The 22,313-nt window shown below is 40.4% G+C and overlaps 1 protein-coding gene across 1 annotated transcript; it reads right to left on the bottom strand.

The window, feature by feature from the left end:
* Positions 1 to 3,713: 3,713 nt before the first annotated feature.
* RBM24 (RNA binding motif protein 24) lies at positions 3,714 to 22,178 on the bottom strand. The gene is made up of 4 exons (XM_081015324.1): positions 21,521 to 22,178; positions 20,520 to 20,643; positions 17,310 to 17,364; positions 3,714 to 6,306 (listed from the first exon to the last, which is right to left on the bottom strand). Exons 1-4 carry the CDS (start codon positions 21,686 to 21,688, stop codon positions 5,964 to 5,966), a joined length of 690 nt encoding a protein of 229 aa, XP_080871450.1. The 5' UTR covers positions 21,689 to 22,178; the 3' UTR covers positions 3,714 to 5,963.
* Positions 22,179 to 22,313: the final 135 nt, after the last annotated feature.

Raw genomic sequence — 22,313 nt, 5'->3', positions numbered from 1 at the left:
ACAGAATAAAGCCAGCTATTAGGAGAACATAGATTTGAACTGGATAGTGGATAGTCCATCAGGTTCATAAGAGATGAGCTATATAGATATATTTCTCATTGCAAACTGAATGGTAAGGACATGTGCCATGAGCTCAAAGTATTTTAAAATGTAAATTGCTATGCAATATATAATCCATGAAAATAGAACCCCTATTGCTGTAATAACTGAAAGTATATTGGATTTTTCCACTATGTTCCTCTAATTGAACTTGTTGCAAATTTTTATCAATTTGATGTAAAACTAATGCACATCTTACCTGTCCAGCACAATGTAGCACTGAATCATAATCTTTTTTAGCCTTTTCTCATATGAAATCGCACTCTTCTGATTGTTATGCATGTCTGTACTCTTTTTCCTTCCATGGTTATAATAGGCAATTTTCATTCTAGCATTCTGGAAATAGAACCAGAATTATACTTTAAATTGTATTATTTTTGTGCATCACTGCTTCCCTACAACTTCCTGTGTCCTGATTCATCCTCGAAATGTTATGAACGGTTTTAAAAAAGTGGTTACTTATATTTTATATCTTGGGGAATGTATTGCTCATGTCTGTTTAGACTACCTTCCAGAATTTGACTAGTATGACCATGCCTCTGTGTCAAATATATTGGATGATCTAATATGGGAAGGTATAAGATGCTGTGTCACAGTGAGTATTCAGTTCCTTTGGAACTAGGACACCACACCAGCTTCGCCTTTTCCACATAACAGCATTTCTTATTAATAGAGTTCTACATGTCGTCATGGATTATTGATAGCACTTGATAGTTATGCAGAGCTGCAAGTTATCCTTAATCCAAAAAGCAAGTCTACCTCTCTCTTTTTCAGTTTTAGTAACAGGATTATGAACACATTTCCCCACATGAAGCTACTGGCAAAGGTTGAGTAGAGAGTATAAAACCTGAAGTGTTGGGGGATATTGCAGGCTTGACCCAGCGAGTCCCTTAAATGTGCTGTTAAATGCACACAGCTGTCCTACAAACACTGCTTTTAATTTGTGAAAAGGCTACATACAGGGATAGGGGCTTGAGGCCACTAGGAGAAGGTGTTGAGGATGCAAAAGAACAACTGGATCGTGCTCTGCCTAAGACATTCAGAGATCAAGGGAAATGAGCAGCCTTTAAACACGTTGGGGCAGTAAGTGTGATGTTTAAAACATGCTAGTTGGTACAGGTTAACATGTTCAATACATACATAGGCGCCAGTTCCTAGGGGCCGAGTTCCCTTTGTCCCCCACTCATAAAATATTTGAGGGGGCGGAGGTCCCCCCAAGTTGATGGGTATTGCCATTCAAATGGAAGTCAGTATGTGTATGTACATAAAGATTACTATGATGGCATGGTTTTCTTTGTAGTTGTTTCCCCCCCTTTTTTTGGATTTTATGTTTGCAATTTTTGTTGTAATTTTGCATTGAAAATGATAAATAAATAATCAAATGGTGTGTGCACGCCACAACTTGTGATTGATTATGTGGGGTGGGTCTTACCTGGCCCCCCACATTATTTTATTCAAGTTGGCACACCTGAACAGCTACGTTCCTTGCTGAATTCAAAATACTTTTATATTAGGGACTTAGAAGTTATGAAATATAAATTTGTTTCCGAAGGGCATACCACATTAACTTCTTTATTAATCAAGAGGGCTTAGTGCAGTAAGCAATGGTAAAATACTTGAAGCATTGCAGCGAATGTCTGTTTAAAGTAAGAAATAAAATGGATTTAAATATCTGATGGGGGGGCACGCTTTGAAACAGGCCCAGATATAATATGTGTTTGTAATATATAGAAGATATAATATGTGTCACAGCAGGAGGGGGAGACACCTGTGACTCTTCACCTGCCTCTTGGTCTCTCTCCTGTTTTATAGTATACTAAATGAGTTGTAGTTTCCTTAAAATCATTATATGTGGTACACGTGTATTACTAACTATTCTGTCTCAGTATACAGCACCAGTATTAGTTTCTGCAGTTTGTGGAATTAATTACCGGTACATATTCAGTGAGGCAGGTAACAGGGGATTGACTCCTTCAGAAATAAAGACTGCACCTTCTTTCTGATCTAGCACAAGCATAGGCAAACTCGGCCCTCCAGATGTTTTGGGACTACAACTCCCATCATCCCTGACCACTGGTCCTGTTTTCTAGGGATGATGAGAGTTGTAGTCCCAAAACATCTGGAGGGCCAAGTTTGCCTATGCCTGATCTAGCACTACAGCTAAAAAAAAGAAGAGGATGTAGTGTTAATACCCCTGAAAACAATTACATGTGAAAAAACTGCTGATAAGTTACATCTTACTGAAGACTGAAAAGCACAATTGTTTTCACACTTCACAGCTGCTTCCTGTAAATCTAAAATTCTTATTTTCATTTATTTTAGTGCCTTTCCAGATGTTGGCACAGAAAAACTATTTACTATAAGATTCCTAGAAACACCACTCCCTCAGAACAGTATACTATTCCCATAGTTCTTTTAACTTTCTGCCAACGGAAGTTGTTCAATAAATGTTGCTTCTGGTGTTTTGTAGTGGTCCCCCTTCCTGCACCCCCAGGATGAAGTTGCATCATTGATATTCCAGTCTCCCAACCTTATTTTATTTGCTTAAATATACCATAGTAGCATTAAAAAAAAATATCTCCCCATTATCTTCTGAAAACCTTGAGCTTCTTTTGCCTATATGGAGCTGATGGTTCAATAATCCAATAATGAAGGGAGCAGGGAGAGTGTTCAGTGTTCCCCCCTCCATTGCCAGTAGGACCCAGAATGGGGCATTCAGGGCCTGGATGAAAGTGGCTTTGGAGCCAGAGCCCTCAATTCTGGCTCCCCAAGAAACCAAATTGTGTGTTGCTGTTAAGAAAATCAGAACTTCCTGCCCTGCCTGGTGTCAGTAGTATGACTTTGGAAGGGGTGGGCAATCTACCACCTCACTCCCTGCCACTGCCATCCCTATTAGGATTACTTTGTCAATTATAATGGGCATCTGCTACTAAGCCAGAAAGTATCATAGTATTTAGAGCCTGCTACCGTGTGGTGCAGTGGGACGCAGGTGGTGCTGTGGTATAAACCACTGAGCCTAAGGCTTGCCGATCAGAAGATTGGCGGTTCAAATCCCGGCGACGGGGTGAGCTCCCGTTGTTCGGTCCCTGCTCCTGCCAACCTAGCAGCTTGAAAGCACGAAGTGCAAGTAGATAAATAGGTACCGCTCCGGTGGGAAGGTGAACAGTGTTCCCGTGTGCTGCTCTGGTTTCACCAGAAGCGGCTTAGTCATGCTGGCCACGTGACCTGGAAAACCTGTCTGCGGACGAACATCAGCTCCCTCGGCCTATAGAGTGAGATGAGCGCTGCAACCCCAGAGTCGTTCGCGATTGGACTTAACTGTCAGGAGTCCTTTACCTTTAGCGTGTTGTGCAACTGTCACATTTTGTACTGTATAATAAATTCCACAAGTTAATTATGTATTGTATGAGGCAGTACTCGCTTGAGCCTTAAAGCTTAAGATTCGCAGTATTGTACAATACTGAACAAGCCAGGCAATGCTTCAGTTGTCTTTTGATGTGCATCTTTGAAATCACTGAACTTGCTCTTCTCACAACTGAGGAACTTTAGAAAACACATAGAGGCATCTTGATATCGAAAGAAACTTTTTTTTTTTTTTGGCAAGACTAAATAGGTTGGATTCAACAATATTTTTATTTTTTTTAATACAAGTGTATAGATTAGAAGATTTGAAACATTATAAAGCAATATACATAATAAATAACATGCACATGAGAGTCATGTTATCTACCTTATATAACACTGGCTAGTACTCAAAATACTTAAAATAAATCCAGTGACATTGGATAAAGTCCATAAAAATGCTATCCTGTCTTCCCTTGTACGAAATTGTTCAAGTATAAAAAGATTTCCAATACAGTGTAAAATATTAAATTCCTTTTTTAGGTCAAGAATAAAAATTGCAAGTTATTGCAGTTTCACAGGACAATGTAAAGCAGCGTTTCCTAGCAAAGGAATAAAAGTTGTTCTACAAAGAGATGAAAAGTGGGGAAAAACCTACCCCTTTTTCGATAGGAGGAAATTCTGACAACCTACCCATAACACACTATGTGGTTAATTTCATGGGAGTTTATTTCCACATTGCAAATCTAAAAATGGAGCTTCAGATTCAGTATCCCATTTATCTAGTTCGAACTAAGTCTCATTAAGTTCAGAGGAAAGGGACTTAGTCCCATTTACATATTACCCCTGTGACGCAGGAATTGTTTCTGTGTTGCCCAGTCCTGTGTGTTATCAACACTTTCTATAATTAGGAACCCATCACATTGTAACAGTCACATGGTCAATTCCCACATCACTCACCTGATCTACATGGTTCCCATTTGCAGGCATTATTGGTGAGGTGTGTGGCCAGACCACAGAAACAGTTCCTATCAGCACAACAGTAATGCATTGTTTGGGCCTTACTCCTGAGCAAGTGTGTAGAATATTATAGCTTTATAACCCAATCCTTTGCCAAGCCTTGATTTCTTGGGGGAAAGTTCCACTGAAATCAAGAGCTTTCTTCCAAGAAAAACGGTTTATGGTTAAGGTGATCGCGGGAAAAGCATGAAACTAGCATTTTTTAAATCAAAACCTTAAAAAAAAAGTATTGAAAGTACCCTTATAAAAAGAGTACTAACAGAATTTAAATAAACCCATGTCAGCATTTTAGTTGATTAGGTTAATATTTCGTATACTATAGCTAAACCTACTAAATAACTTATACCATGAGATGAATACATAATTTTACAGTTTCACATCTAAAGTTGTTTTCTTTAGAGTGCAGCATAGTACAACTTTCAAAATAAATATATCTTTAAATAGCATTACAATTAAGGCACAATATAACCTACCTAGCATTAACCCTTGAAGAACTGCAATCTCAACAAGCAGTCTCATGAGAGACCTATGCTTTTTTCCCCAATAAATATTTTAAATAGGTATTAAATTGTATATAAATCATTTCCAAAAAATAAAATAAAAATTCCCTTAACACAGTTCTTAAAGGTTTAAATTCAGCAAATTTCTTCCTGCCTTTATTCGCAAGCCATGAATAGATACAATAAATAAAAGGAGAAGGCTGTTGTAGTAAAGAGCTGATCCTATTTCAGAATCAGAATAGCTGACACCAGCAGTCAAAGTTTCCTAAAAGTGAAACAGGATGGAGAGAGGGATTAGAATGTGACAAGCTCATCAAACGAGCACAAGTGATGTGTTCTTTCCAGATCGGTCTGTGTTATTGATTGTCTGTACAGCTGTTGCGCCCATTAATTCCACATCACTTGCTCCATAGTCCCATTCACACAGAGGACAGATGAGAAAATAACTTTGGTGCCTGTCCACCTTTCCCCCCCCCCACCCCCCCAAAGGCCACGTTCCTTAGTTTGTTCGATGCCCATTAAGAGATAGCCAGAAAGCATTTTTCTTACTCATTCAAACAAAGTTCTGTAGGCCATAATGAAAAGTAGTAATGACAGTCAGTGCTTTCAACATTTAAATAATAGTCGTCTTCAACTTGATACAGGCTACATATTGCTCACCTGGACTTTTTTCCCTGATAATGTAAAATGCATCTTTTACTGGTTTTTTGTTTTGTTTTAAATATAAACTTCTTTTTGTTACTTCTGCCATCCTTTCATGATAGGGATGATCCTTGGACTGATATTACGATACCCACCCCACAATACCACCCATGATATGGATGCATGCTCTACAAAGACAGCGGAATCTGTTTTTGTAGTAATACACTATTGCATTGTAGCTTTCCTTAAAGCTGGATTGGTTAAGGTTAATTGCCTCTTTTGTAACTATTTCTACTGGAAGGCTTGAAGGTAAAAAGATAGGAAGAGTAAGAAACAGAACTTTCTTCACAAGTCCATCCGCTATTGCATACGGTCTGTTTGCAGCTGTTGTGGCTGGTATTGGCCGAAAGCAGCAGCAGCTGCTGCAGCTGTCCCAGGTGCCGCTGCAGTGATTGGTTGCTGGACTGCATAGCCATAACCCCCGGCTGTGACATATCCTGTAGCAGCTGGGGATGCTGCGTAGGGATACTGGTCATAGGCTGCAGCGGCAGCAGCTGCTGCTGCAGCTGAATATTGAGCATATGCGGCTCCAGTGTAGTCAAGGTAAGGTGTGGTGGAGGCAGCAGCTGCTGTAGGCTGGACATGTGGAATGACTACTCCTGGCTGCACAAAAGCTTGTGGATATACATAATGAGCAGGGATCCTGTTGAAAGACAGAAGACGAAAGTTAGATCTCACAAGTAAGCCTTACTTCCAGTTTCAGAACTTAAAAACAAACTCAAATTTAGTTGTTGTTATACGCATAGGGTTGCCACAATAACCAATTTCGATGGACAAATTGATCGTCTAAGCAAGAGCCGAAAGGGAAAGGTCTTACTAAAATCAGAACATAATCACCACCACAGTGTCACAGTGTTAGTGCCGGTTTAACAGCAGCTGATAGTAAGTACTATGAAACATGTTACTAATAATTTTAAATACTTAGAGGGACCTTGAGATGTGTAGAACATCTATTAAAAGAAGGAATAAATGAGATTTCTAGCTATGAGACTGGAGAACACAAGGTTTTAAATTCAACGGGAAGTGACAGGTTCCCCCCACCCCCCAATACTTGCTAAGCAAAGCTAGTGAGCACTTATAAAATTCTTAGCTCCATGAACTGTATTATCAGGTGTGGGTTTTTTTGTAGTTACGTTACATGTTTAGTTTTACATTGCACGTTTCCTGTAGTCATTTACACGGATCTGAGGAAATAATCGTTTTGTATCGTGGCAACCCTACTTGAATTGCTATGCAGACTCAGCACACATTAATTTCTCTGCAACCTCAGTCACCCTTATTAAAACAAAAAACAAAACAAAAAAACCAACAACACAGGCGACAAAGGAGTTTAAATAGAAGTTCACAAGTGTGGTAAACACAGCAAGAATCACACTTTTCAAACGGAACTATAGTGCAATTCACTCTGTCACAAGAGGCCATTGAGGGGAAGCTACATAGATGCCATTAAAATACACAACAGTGGTCCCTAGGCAAATGTGCACCACACTTCTGGAGAGGGTAAGGCCATGAGAGTCAAACCTGTTGTGACAAATCTGGCCACTGGTGTCCTGCTTTGTGCCAGCTTGTTTATTTCTATACAAGACAATGCTTTGGAATGGGTAGGGGCAGGATTATATTCAGGAAGATCTAGTGTTTAACAAAAGCAGAAAAAAAAAATATTGTGAGGAACAACCTCACCGCTTCAAAATACATTATTATCTTCCATATTGTGAAGTGTTACTTCTTGTGTGCGCGCGTGCTCAGTAGTACAGTCAGGGGGGTTGGAATGGATGACTGGATGACCCTCGGAGTCTCTTCCATAATTCTATAATGTTGATATTTTTAGCAATGCTGCCACACTCAAAAATACAGCATTTACATAGCATACTGAGTACGCAACATGCTTCATGTATCATCTCAGTAATGCTTACAAGACCACTCTGCAAGGCAGATCAATGTTATTGTGGACGTATGGCTGAAACTGAAGTAATTATTTCCCTAAGACTCCAAAGGAAATATATCGCTGAGATTTGAAAGATGGACTCTTCAATTCACATTCCTTAGCCACTAGCAACCCAGCTCTCAGTTCTCCACCTGTTATAAAAAAATAGACACAGGGATCCTTCATATCACAGGAAACCCAAAATGTATTATTTTTACATTAATAGTACCATCTTCAAAGCTTTGACCTGCAACTGAAACTGTATGGGGGCAGGGGAACGCTTCTATCCACATGAAGTGCAACTCTAAGGAGATCCAGCAGACACACACGCACACACACACACACACACACACACACACAGAGCTCCAGATGCAGAATAAAAGCTTTCAATGTCTCATGCAATGTCAAAAGATTTCCTTTCCAGCTGTTGCACAAGTCAGCTCCACCTGGTCACCCTATATAAATATAGTTAAGATTAATGAGAATATATTTAAATAAAAAGTACTTTCATTTAAAGTTGCCAAGAAAGAAAATATTTTCAGCTGAAGAATGCTGCCAACTTCGAAAAGTATTTCCCCCCCTACTATTTTAAAAGCGAAAATTTGCCTGTTTAGCAACTAATCACTCCCCCTTCAATGCCTGCAGCTCAAGCATTGAAATGTTAAAAGTTTAACTAAGAAAAAAATATATTTACATCATCAATCTCCCACTGTCCGTGATGGGAGAACTGCAAAGTGTTAGTGATACATGGAGAAACAGATGAGAACAGAGCAACAAAACTGAATTTTAATCAATGACCTTTACAGATTTATTTATTTTTTAATGGTGATAGCAATTCATCAGTTTTTATGTTGAATCCACTTGCCTGAACCTTCTGTGTATCTAAGGCCTATCTAAATAATAACTTTGCATTCTTGTTGTAATGTTTTTAAGCTACACAAAAAGATGATTTGCTTATACTGTTTGCTTAAACACAGATTCCTGAGATTTGCTTCTGTCAAATCTAACAGAGAAGATAGTCTTTAGCAATCATGTGAAGTTCAGTTTATAATATTGGTTGAAAAGAGAACAAAACTAAAACAAACTAACAAACCATCCTCTATCTTTCTCTACATGTCAACAGAAGCACAGTCATCATGGCTCCTGTATCCTTGTTAAAGAAGGGAGACGCATAAATGAATGTACTCCTACTTAAGCTCTTGTGATCTGTTTCTTTTAAAGCCAAGCAACTAACAGGTGGAGAATTATGAAACACTATCCCTTTAGAACCTCTTGGTTTACAATATGCATGAACTCCTTGCAGGCGCCCCACTATTATGCCATTTTGCACGTGGTGATTGACAGGACAAGCTGCAGTGGGTCTATTTTTGATCATCTGTCATGCGACAAGGGCTTCCAGCTGAGCAAAATGACTTTATAAGGCCAAAGTAAACTTCCATCTGTTGGAAAGGCCAGCATGCAGAGATTGTCATGATACTGAAATGCTAGCTCCTTTTATGCTCAGCAAGGTCAAAAGGTTAAAGAGCAGTTTCCCATTATGCTGCAGAGGCATCTTTATTCAGTGGCTTTAGGAGTGTTATTTTGAACTTATTGTTTGGTATATATTGGTAGGAACAACTGAAACTGTTCTAGATTTCTTCATTGAAAGGAGATAGTTTTACTCTGATGTACTAGAAACAAGCATTTGGTGTACCAGAAATAAGCATTAATACCACAAACCTCTTCCTATGACTGTAATATGATTGCTTAGGAGGAGTAAGCCTTGCTGAATACAGTAAGACTAGATTTTGAGGAAATATGCATAGGATCGTGCCACAAACCCAGAAACTTATTTCAGTGGTTTGCTTTTAAGCAAGCGTGCTTTGGATTCCCTATGAGTTGTCTGATTCCATGCAGATTTACTCAGAAGTAACTGCTGCTGAATCGAAGCAATCGAAGCAATAATTTTGTGGTAAATATTAACCTAATAACTTGTATCATATAATATTGTGGACAAGTCTGTACAGAGCATACAAGACACTGAAAATGGAAATATAATTTAGAAAACATAAATACATCTGCCACAAAACAGTTTGTATCAAAATTTAATAGCCTACGTTTTTGTTTTGTACCCAGATTATTAATGAGGTAGCTAACATGTTTCATAAAGAAGGCTGATCCCCAAAGATTTGATGCTTTTGAATTATGGTGCTGGAGGAGACTCTTGAGAGTCCCATGGACTGCAAGAAGATCAAACCTATCCATTCTTAAGGAAATCAGCCCTGAGTGCTCACTGGAAGGACAAATCCTGAAGCTGAGGCTCCAGTACTTTGGCCACATCATGAGAAGAGAAGACTCCCTGGAAAAGACCCTGATGTTGGAAAAGTCTGAGGGCACAAGGAGAAGGGGACGACAGAGGACAAGATGGTTGGGCAGCGTTCTCGAAGCTACCAACATGACAGGAGTGCCTGGCGAGCTCTGGTCCATGGGGTCATGAAGAGTCGGACATGACTAAACGACTAAACAACAAGTTTCATTTAGGGCTGAAGCAGGAATAGCCTTATTATATCACAGGTGTTCCCTTAAAAAACCTTCAAAATAGTCCTTTGAATCTAACCCTCTAACAACAAACTTTAATTACTGCGAAAGATATTGTATAACTTGCATAATATTTTTGAATTGTTTCATTCAACAATTCATAGATGCCCATTAAATCAGATGTTTTACTCACAATACTATATTTGATCACATGTTATTCATTCCAAGCCCCCAACTGCACTCAGCATAATTGCTTAAAACTGGTAAAGGGAGCTTTGTGGAAACTCACATCCACTTTTTTTTAAAAAAGTTAGCTTATATTAAGCCCTATTTTGTCCCTATTGATCACAATGGAAGCATTTTCAACAGAAGCACATAAAGCCTTAGACAAATGTAAATAAAAACAAAAGAATGAGAGTTTTCTGGTAAGTCACTGATAGTCATTCATAAAAGCACAATCATTTCACCACTGATATCAAGCCTTGAATTCAAAAGCATTTCATTACTGATAAAAACATACATGCATGTATGTTTTTATAAGTTGCACACCTACACACTTTTACCTGGGAGTAAATTACACTGAACTAAACAGGGCTTACTTCTGAGTAGACCTGCATAGGACTGCACACCAGGTAAAACATAGGTAAGAAAAACAGGCCCTTTCCCCAGCAGCTGCATGTAACACAGAAGCACGAATTGTTATGTTACCCTTACAGACATTCCAGGAAATAATAAAACATAAATTGGTTGGCCCAGTGTCCTTTCCACCTTCTTTTAAATTGAAGGTAGCACAAGTATTCAGAAAGTTAGAAAAAGCAACCAGCAGCATTAAACAGAGTCTTCCAGATCTTAACTTGCAAAATATATTAGCTCTGGCAAATGGGATTTGCTTACCACTGTATCTTTTAAGTCTAAGGCCAGCTATTTCGCAACATTAAATATTCCAAGATACAGGAAATCATTTTCAATGGGTGGGTTCAATGCTTTGCTATCAGATATTATGGAAGATTGATTTACTAGGTTACTTTGGCATTTGAAAGTTTGCCCTTGCAAAAGCATTTCAGTCAAAAAGTTACCCATATTCTCCTATCTACACTGCAATTTTTATAAGGACCCATGGAGTGGAGGGCGTTCTGCTGCACAAGTGGAAATCCTTGTGCTGATAGGATGGTTACAAGCAACGGGATGGATACAAGTCTCACCAATATTTTCCTCTATACTTCGAGAATGAAGTTTACTTTTATGTTTCAATTTTAATGGCAGACTCCAACTCCAGTGTTTTAGATAATATAGCCAAGTTCCTCACTGTATCCAGAGTCAAAATTGCTTTTTAAAAACCGTTTATACAGTGGTACCTCAGTTTTTGAATGTCTCTGTTGACGAACATTTTGGTTTTCAAACGCCATAAACCTGGAAGTAAACACTCTGGTTTTCTAACTTGCTTTGGAAGTTGAACATGAAACACGGCTTCGTATTGAGTTTTCCATTTTGAGGATTCCGTACTGAGTTTTCTGTTTTTGAACGTTTTGGAACTCGAACGGTCTTCTGGAACAGATTACGTTTGAAAACCGAGGTATCACGGTACAATTTGTGTGCATGTATATTGTTTTTTTCTCTGCTGTGGTTGGCTTGACACCATAGTTGTAACTATTTTTTATGGTCTGTAGACCAAATAAACCGAAAGGAATGTTTTTAGCAGGCACACAATGAGGTTTGCAGTGGATACAATGAGCCACAGGGCCGCTCTTTTCTCTTACCCATAACCCAAACCTTTCGGGGTAAAATTGCACTCCTGGTACATTTTTCATTTCAGGTATTCGTACAATCAGTGCTTTTTTCAGGGAGTACTCAACGGTATGCAATAATGGAGCCTCTTTTCGTTGATAAAAAGTGTGGCACTTACGGTAACAACTTCATGGTGAGTACCAGCCCCTATTTTTCTAGGGAAAAAAGCACTGCCTACAATGTAGGACATTACAACTGTGCAGGTAACAAATAATGTCCCCAAATTTCAGCCACTTTCCATTTAGAGTAGGGTTGCCTAACTTGGGAACCTCAGGTGTTGTTGGACCCCCAAGTGCCATCAGCCACAACTAGCATGGCCAATACTCAGGGAGTTGTAGTGAACAATGCCTGGAGAGCAACAGGTTAGGCATCTCTTAATTTAGCATTATTGTTCTTTATTTTTGCCTGGGATAAAAATAAGTCTCAAGAAAACCAACTGAATACACACAGAGTGCTTATTTGTCGTAGACAATGTAACGTGTGCATAAACATTTTCTAACAAGAAATGAACCAGTGCTGCAGCAATGCCTAGACAGAGGTTTATTTTTGAAAACCAAAAAGAGCCTAGGACAAAGAAAATATTCCAAGATATTTGATTTTTTTTAACCCTATTTTTTGTCTGGGACTATGTTCTTGTTTTGCGACACACACACAAAATGTCCTGTGGCTTTTTCAAACAAAAATTGGTCCATGGAATCAAACCTAAGTGCTCTTTTTCTGCCACAATACACATGGGACAATATGCTATGGGACATTTTACTACCCAGAGAAACATTTGAATTTAGATTGGGGTCCCAATAAAACCATTTGTGTTCTGTTTCACAGGGGCGTGGGTCACTGTCTAAAACTAATGTACTGTAAAAAAAAAAAAAAAAATCCCAGAAGAGGCTGCATATATATAAATAGCACCAGCTAATTATGGTGGCAATAACAATGGATCATATGAAATACGGGCAGTAAAAACTTCATCATGCTTTATATTAAAAATGAGTTTCAAGTATCAAAATTTACGTGAACAAATCCAACACTCTAGTTATACTAAGATTTCCAAGAAATTAATTAAGCAAATGTTTTTGAACTAAACACAATCAGTTGGAGGAGAAGAAACTGACAGTCCAGAAGGCACTAACTTCTGGCTTTATAGGGAAGCAATGTTATGGAAGCATAACCAGGTTCTCTCACTATGCTTAAACCCTTTTAAATTACACTGCATCCGACTAACAGTAGCTGAGGACAAAATACAGCAGGCACTCACTTTTCTATCAGTACCAATAGCCTGTATTCTGGAAATGGCAGAATATCAGGAAAGAAAACTTTTATTACAAATTAGTAGGGACAGCCACTATGACCTTTACATAAAATGTTAAGACATTTACCTATTAACGCAACAATAGGCAAAAAATGCTATTCAAAAACAAAGGAAGTCTGAGGTGTTTCCCCCCCTCCGAAAGTAAAATACCAAAGGCGGGGGGGGGGGGGGGAAATATTACTATACTACTATACTATACATCCATACTAAAAAAGTGGAAGGGAGCGGATGGCGCTGTGGTCTAAACCACTGAGCCTCTTTGGCTTTCTGATCAGAAGGTCAGCAGTTCAAGTCTGCGCAATAGGGTGAGCTCCCCTTGCTCGGTCCCAGCTTCTGCCAACCTAGCTGTTCGAAAGCACACCACTGCAAGTACTTAAATAGGTACTACTCCGGCGGGAAGGGAAACGGTGCTTCCATGCGCTCTGGCACTCATCAGTGTGTTCCGTTGTGCCAGAAGCAGTTTAGTCATGCTGGCCACATGACCCAGAAAGCTGTTTGTGGACAAACGCCGGCTTCCTTGGCCTGAAAGCAGAGATGAGCGCTGCACCCCATAGTCACCTTTAACGGGACTTAACCATCCAGGGGTCCTTTACCTACTAAAACCTTACCTAGTGAAGCAGTAAAAATCATTTCAAAATGTCCACTTAGGATCTGATTTACTCACTATTCATCACGTCTACCACCTCATATATTTGCACTGTTTTCAAATGAAAATCCATGTGACCATTGGAAGGAAGTTACTTAATGGCGACTTTTGATGAACAGCTTAGTCTTTTCAAAAACAATCCTGCAGATTTGCACACCACAGAAAAAGTGATAAAACACACAGCACACTTTTTTAAAATGAATTAAAAAGTTTAAATCAAGGGGTTTCAGTGTGGTGCCCACAGGCATACATGTGCTGAGAGAGACCTTTGTTGGTGTCCACGAGGTCCCCTTTCTCACTGAAGTTAGTTTTGAAAGAAGCATTCTATTATGGACAATATAATGGCTAGCAATGTGTGCTTCGCTAATGTGTATGTCTGGTGCCCATGGCAGTTTCTCCAGTTTGCAAAGGTGCCCGTGAGCCCAAAAAGGTTGGCAACCCCTGGGTTCAAATACAGTGTTGCATATTCAATCTATTTTAAAGTGTAACTCAACCATATGCACAACCTGTCAAATAAGACTTTTATTCGTTCAGTTACAATATAGCCCTACAAGCTACTTTAAAATTGTTTTACGTACAGCACAATGCTATCCATGCATACTCACAGACCTTGATGGGACATAATATCAGCAGGATCGCAACTATCCAGATACTTCTAAGTAGCCAGTCTCAGAAATTGAGTATTAGGGCATATCCCAATTACGCGTTCCAGTTACATGTGTTTAAGTTTATATACTGGTCACTTTGACTGCGATTGTGATCTGATTGCTAAGTTTTTTGTGCTGGTGAATGTCCTTGTTCATTCCAGATACTCCAGGGGAGCTCTAATATTCAGAAGAAGTCTTCCCTCCAATACACACACTACCAAGGCATCAAGTGACTCGATAAACACAAAATGCTGTTTACATGGAATTGCTCCACCCTCTTAAGAAATGGATGGGACACAATTATATGAAAAAAAAATCATGTGCTGGCTAAACAAGCCTTATATCGGTTGATGAAATATCCAACTTAGTCTTCCTCTCATATCTTGTTTGTGGATTGGGCTTTAATTAGGTTGCAATCAGGGGTGGAAAACCTAAGCCCTATGAGCCTACCTAGGTCCAGCACAGGTCCCTCAAAGTTTTTACCCCAAACCATACTGCATGTGCAGTCACATGCAGCATCACAGGACATGTAAGGACGGGGGTGCCTACAAAGGAACAATTGCCAGCTTGTTTGAAAAGTTCCCAGTTATTCCATTGCAAGCGGATCTTGCTGACAGCTGACTGGTGGTCATAGTAAGACCTACCGGCATCAGCTGTACTAAGGAGTTCCCCATTAGGATTAAAATGGCACCTGGAAATAGACTTCAGAAGGACTTGCCATAACCATTGATCCATGAGAATATTTCAATTTTGCAGGTGGGGGAATCTAAATATTTGATTCACTAGCTAGGTTCCATTCCCCACTCCTGCTACACACACTTACCTATGGGTAAGTCAGTCCCATTAAACTCAGTAGGATTCCTTTCTGAGTATGCATATATAGGATCTGTGACGTTAGTCTCTTTAGCTGGTGTCTGCTAGCCCAACCATCTTAATAGACCAGCTAAAGAACAAACTGGGTGTTTAACATTTCCAGTTTTTAAATATGTAAATAGCAGCTGGGGGTGATCAGGATAAGAGCATGCAGGAGGGGTGTGTGTGTGTGTTACCCTTTCCTCCCATGCTGTGTTCTTGATTAAACAACCCCACCGTTTGTGGGGAAGCTTCCATTGATGCCAATGAAGGCATCTTCTAGAGGAGGGACATTTTAATTGAGACTGCAGTGAGAGAGGAAAGGGTTAAAACCCTGCCCAGCTCTGCTCCATAAACTTGCAGGCTCTTGGGCTCTGTTCTTGGTTTAATAAAAAGCCAGGAGAATGTTATATGCCACTACAGGTGCCACAAAATACTTGCTCCACATTTGTAAGAACTCAATCATTTAGTGTGGCAGTACCTACTCTTCGGAACTTCCTGCCTGTTGATATCAAGCAGGAAAACTTTCCCTGTATTCTTTTCATCGCCTGCCTAATACATTCTTGTTTAGACAAGCCTACCCAGATGCTTAGAAATGCTGGTGTGAATTTTAATCTGTTTTAGCATTTTAGCATCTTATATATTTTAATGTATTGGAACTTTTTCCTGATTTTACCTTTTTGCAAACCACTTTGGAGGTTTTTACTACAATAAAGTGGAGTATAAATTTCATTAAATAAAAATAAATAAATGTAATATATACTTTGGACTTGGTTTAGACAGTCAGCAACGTGGTTGCTAATGTCTCATTTCAAGATATATATAGTGTTTCAAAACTATTCTCCAATAAGCATGCGTGCTTAAAGTTTATCCCCCCTCCTTTCCTTGTTAAGTATTCAACTAACTTTTTGTCACGGGCCTTACTCAACAAGAATCAAAGAGGAGACAGCGTACAAGACATTCAAGCAAGCAGATGTCACCTCCAACTTTGATGCTTAATTGTAGAATAAAAATGCACAGCAACTTTAGGAATAGCATATGTTTAAGTAAATCTGCAGAAGGCTAAATATATATATATATATATATATATGTATTATCTAATGGGAAAGTGCATGTGGATGCACACTGTTAATACAGGGAGCTCCAAACCCTTCCCAAGGAACAAAACCAAAACTGTAACATGCAAGCAATGTTGATTTTTCTTTTTTTAAAAAAAAGAAATCAAAAAAGAAACCACACAAATTTAGCACTCACTACAAAGTACGGTTAAAAAATAAATATAAAAAAAGAAGTCACAGGCTACAGCTTGAAAGCAAGAGAAAAAAAAGTCCCTTCGCTCCCCATGGCAAAGTCAACACTTCTCCACAAAACCAAAACGAAAAGACCACCAAAAAACTTTCACTACAGCTCTCTCAATAAATAAAAGCACACAGTTTAGCTATCAACACCACTTCATTACTGTAATAAATAAATAAAAAAGCACACGGATATCTATTGACTATATAGAAAAAAAACATACATGCATCGTTAATCACCATTTTAGCTTGGTTTGTGTGTTTGAGTCTACTGGTTACAGAGTTTAATTCCAAACAGAACTATTCCACCTCTTATCATCATATCCTTCTCATCAGTTATCTTAACTGTAAACGATCCCTGTCAGATTAGAAAGAGATAAATAACATTGAGTCAACCTGAAGAAAAATACCGAATGGGGCACAGTGGCTTATTAAAAGGCACACCTTGTTTACCACATGATCTTACGAGCATAGGGGCTGCTTGAGTGCAAGGCCGGCATGCATCTTACACCACTTGACTCGGATATAGTATTTATTTAGAGAATTATCAATGAAGTGATGCCATTTTAAATCTGGAAATTCGAAAAATATAATTTTATTTCCAACGGTCAGGTTAAGACATACACGCTATATTGTTCCCACCCCCAAATATGAGCTTAAGGCAGACTTACCCAAAAGGCCTCTGTATTAATGCTGGGTGGAGCTGCTGAACACCAAAGGCAAAACCTAACAACAAAACACATCACATTCTCTAGGTGAGCATTGCATTTACTTCACGTGAAAATTCTAATAACCACCCTCCGATCATTCTCAGTGAAGAGGAATATGTCACAGCATAAGCCTACTCATGTACACTCAGAAGTAACTCTCAGGTCACCGTCTTAATAAACTGTGCAGTACTGATTTTAGGTAAACAAATCAGACAAAAAATGTGATCTGATGCCATATGGTTTGAATACCTTGGTAAGACCAGCTTTATAGAGTACAAAAGTATTTCTCTCGCGAGCATTATAATGTAGAATTAATGAGCTATTACTTCTGGCAAACTGCTGTAACCTGGAGCAGACGTAACATTCACCATCTTCTAAACTTGGATGCAAGACCCTCTCCTGTACGAATTTCAATTTGACATTCATGGTTTGAGTTAACCATGGTACAGGGTTATATACCTGCACTGGCACTAAGCCTATGGTCAGCACTAATCAAGATAATCCAGACGGTGCTGATGCAGAGATAACGTCACACTGTTAAGACAAACAATGGAAGTGAGAGGCATTCTGGCAAGAGTGAGGGGGGAACTTGCAAGTCAGTTGTACACTCCTGATCTCCTAACCACGATACACTGAACCAAGCTGGTTTGATCCTGGCTTGATTATACAAACCACAGTCTAAACTAACCAGAGCCCCACCACCTTTTTGAGTTTGGACATAACAATAAACTGAGAAAGGAATACAGAACCTGAGTCTCACTTCTGCTCAAACATGACATGGAGGATTTCAATCTCCTGCTTGTGGCCATACCAGATGAGAAGGGAGTACAGAGGCAGAGGCTCATTTCTTCTTATTCGCACAGTACCAACGGATGGTTTAGTGTTATATCTGAAATGGGCTGGTCTGATTAATCACTGTTTACTCAAGTATTTAAACACATCGTTTGGCTGCCTGTGTTTACCATCTTCTCAGTAATCACTTTTATAAGCTGATTCTAGAGGGCAGCAGCAACTATGATATGTCAATTTATAGACTATGCCAATTCATAGTTAGTACAAATTACGGTTCACAAACCCACTTCAAAATCGAGGTTTCCACCTCTGGTTTACCAGACAATTGCATGGTTTAGCATGATGTCTGAACTGAGGCACTGCAGAGAAGCAACGAAGGCTCACATACATTCCTGTTAAGAGTTATAGGATATTTCCTATGGATTCCAATGTGTAAGCAAGATACAGTAATCCAAAACAAAAAGCAGTTGCTTGGTACCTCAGATAAATAAGGAGTTACTGTAACATTACAACCATGTTGGGCACCTTGTTAACAGATTAGTTCAGAATGATTTCTACACAATCAAGGACCCACTGGCGGTAATAGAATGGTTAAAATGGAGGTGTTTGGGACAATGGGATAAAACAATCCTTAATGCTTGCAGTGGAAGAGGTTTGTAAGAATGTACTGGTGGGTTAGAGGGAGCGTGAAATTCTGTTGAAGCTCAGCCATTGGATTTTAGGAACCCTGGTAGTTACTATGCCAATTGTTCACATTCCCTTAATAGCCCTAAATAAAAATCTCCAGCCTTTAACTTCTAAAATCAGAAGCATTATGCTGGAACCCGTTGCACTAATTCCACATATGGAGATGTGTGGCGGCTGACTGTAAAAAATATTATGCACTCATTCGAAGGCTGAGCTCTGGTACCTACTAAGGACAGCTTCCAAGGTTAAACTGTAGCTCAGATTCAGCCCACGTTATCCCCAACCTTTACTTAGAAAACAAAGCCAAGTAGCTTTTTATCCCATGAACACCAATACTGAGTTCAGCAAGACCATGAAGCCCATAATACACTCTGGTTTTTCTTATCAAGATGGGAAAGTATGTTTCTGTAAATGCAAAATGGGAATCTGGCCTCACAAATAATTGGAAGCCATTCCAGGTGGTCACTTCTGCTTAGACTGGACAAAAAAGTTGGCATCCGTCTACCACAGATGGCGGCAACTGCCAATGCCGTCACCCTGTTGCACCATGTAGCAGGTGCGCATTTGCACCATTTTTAAAAAATTATTTATTAAATTTATATATGTCCAACATTACAGGAGCACATTGTGCAAGTAAGCCTCCAGCATGTCCTCTTGGAAACAGGTGGTTTCAGACCCAGAAATTTATATTCATATAAAATAGCAGAATTCATCTCCAATAAACAATGGTGCCACTGTTTAAATTTGCTTAAAGTTGCCAAAGGAGGACATTCATTTAAGTAATGTACCACTCAAAACATGCAGAAAAATATCGAGTGTGTACCTAGTCCTATGTACTGTATCTACTATTTATGTGCATAAAGGCTATAATCCTATGCACATTTATTTGGGAAACAATGCATCAGTGAGCCCTAACTACAAGTAAGCTTACAAAGGACCAAGGTGTAAGTTTTTAATATGAGGAAAATGTCAATAATGCACATTTTCAGCACATATACAAATTATACTTCAAGGCTGTAGTTTCTGAACTCATACCCCTATTTCTGGGAAACTTCTTACCAAAACATTTGTTTTGTGAGGGAATGTGTAAGGTTCCCTGTAAACACAACTGATGTGCACAATGGCTTTCAGATCCAGACAAAAGGATATTCAAAAATATTTTACCAAGCAAAGCCCCCCTTTTCCATTTTTCTCTTAGATAGTGAAGTGTATTTGTCTGTTTTGTGTGTACACTCACAGGACAATAAGCCCCGCTACAGCGCAGCTTCTGGAAGTAGTGGATTACTTCCATGGCTCTAGCATATAACCCTCATGGAAGTATCTTATGTCTCCCACCACAAACACTCATAGGAGACCCCATGGTTTTATGCTCAAAGGGCAGTACTGTCACTCTGACAAATTCAGCATTCATATTTGTGTTACTGCATCTTCCATCATCATATCATATCAAGTTATTAGGCTGCATTAGCACAACATTTGGCACAAGCCATCTTTAACATGTCTTGGCCAGCATGAGAGGCAGACTTGGGGGGGGGGGAGGCATTTTAATTGTAAGAATTGTGCTCCTTCCAGGAATCGGGACCCAATCCTCAAGCTATTCGTTCACTGAAATAGGATAAGGTTAAAAGTTTTCATTCTCTGCTCGGCTGATAAGAAGCCAGATAAGAAGCCAGGTAGGGAGACTGTTCTTACCTGGCTGCATTATCCTTGGTTTTGCTCCTAGGTACGCTAGGTTCACATTAGCCTTTCTGCCATCAATGATTGGGTTAGGATCTTTGCAGGCCCTTTCAGCAGCCGCTCTGTCAGCCATGGTTACCTTGACAATAAACAGTGCAGGATATCAGAACTCATGTATTTGACACGACTCATATAGTACAGTAAGCTGGTGCAATGTGAAATGGAACACTGTTTCCAAGAGGCTCTCTCCGAACTTATCCAAATGAAAATGCTACTACTATAACAATACAGCAACTTTAGGTTTGTTTGGGGGGTTTTTTTTTTGGTCAAATTACACTCACACAAAAATCAGGCTATATTTGAAGCGTTTGCCATTTCCCAGAGCACGGAATTGGAATTTTGCAGGCACCGAACACCCACTGACACAGTAGCATGTGCTGCAGCAGATAAAAATACTAACGTGTCATATCAGCCTGTAACCAGCTGGCTCCATTGGATGCCAAAATTTCACTAGCAACTTTTCATATGCAAGTTATGATGCAAATCTCATCTGAAGGGCACAGCACACAGCTTCCCCCCACCCCACCCCAATGTTTCCTTTCCTTTCGTTACCCTCTAGAAAAGAAAGAAGTGGTCAAAATACACAATCCCGTCGACAGGGGAAAAGGAGACACGTCGCAGGTCATGTCAGTATTTATTGCGCCTATCAGCCAGCTGCTTTTCCAATCCGTTGCTCACAACAAGTTTTACTTAACTTCCAGGAAGTTCAGTTGGCTCACCTGCTCTACCCATCCCAGTCGCCTGACGATCACGCTTCCCCTCCTCCTCCACGCTTTTTAATTTTTTTGAGAGGACGACGACACGAGATCCAAAAATATCGCCGAGTGTCTCCCTTTCTCCCTTTCCCACCCCCCTCCTGCCAGTTGGGTTTAGGTAGCTGTGTTAGCCGCTCTCCAGGCGCGCCCGCACATCCACACGTTACACGATCCACCCATCCCCGCACCCTTCGCACTTACAAATCCGTATCCCCGGGATTTGCCCGTCTGCCTGTCGGTGATGACCACGGCTTCCTCGATCTCCCCGAACACCTCGAAGTACTTGCGCAGGCTGGAGTCCGTGGTGTGGTAGGGGAGACCCCCGACGAAGATCTTGGTGTACGTGGTATCTTTCTGCGTCGTGTGCATCTTCCAAAAAGATGCCGCTCTCCTCTAGCTACAAGCCCCGCGCAAGCGAGGGCTGCTGGTGTTGGTGGCGGAAAAGAAAGGAAAAGTACAAAAAAAGAAGGAGGGGAAAGACTCCGCGGCGAGTTGGGTGGGCTTTGCGCGTGCCGCTCACTTCCAGCCAACTTCTCCCACCTTCCGCAGAGACTGCCCTGTTTTATATTTCTCTGGCTTGTCAGCTCTTTCCTTGCCCTGCAGGTAGGCAGGAGGCTTCGGGAGCTGCCTTGAGGTAGACGCTGTTCACGAGGAGGCGGAGAAGGTGGCGGCAGCGACCACAGCAAGGAAACGCACCAGGGCCCAGCCGCAGGCGACTCTGCTGCCTCCCGCCGCCTTTGGCTTTCCTCTAAAAAGCCGCCAGGCGCGACCTCCCCAACTCCCGCTGCTCCGCCCTCCCTCCAGCAAAGCGGGGCGGGGAGCCGGGCGGGGCCGGCCCGGCTATTGGCCGCTTCCTCGGCGCGCCGCTGCCACCCGGCCGTTGGAAAGGAACAGCTGCTGCTGTGTCTGTGCGCGCGTGCGCGTGTCTGTGTGCGCGCCTCAAGAGAAGCGAGCCTGGAGGAGGAGGAGGAGGGGGCTGGGAGGATCCACGTGC

Source organism: Podarcis pityusensis (assembly GCF_964106645.2).
Source record: "Podarcis pityusensis genome assembly, chromosome: 7".
Classification (NCBI taxonomy): domain Eukaryota; kingdom Metazoa; phylum Chordata; class Lepidosauria; order Squamata; family Lacertidae; genus Podarcis; species Podarcis pityusensis.
The sequence above is the reverse complement of the archived record's forward strand: the minus strand, read 5'-3'. Positions and strand labels throughout refer to the sequence as shown.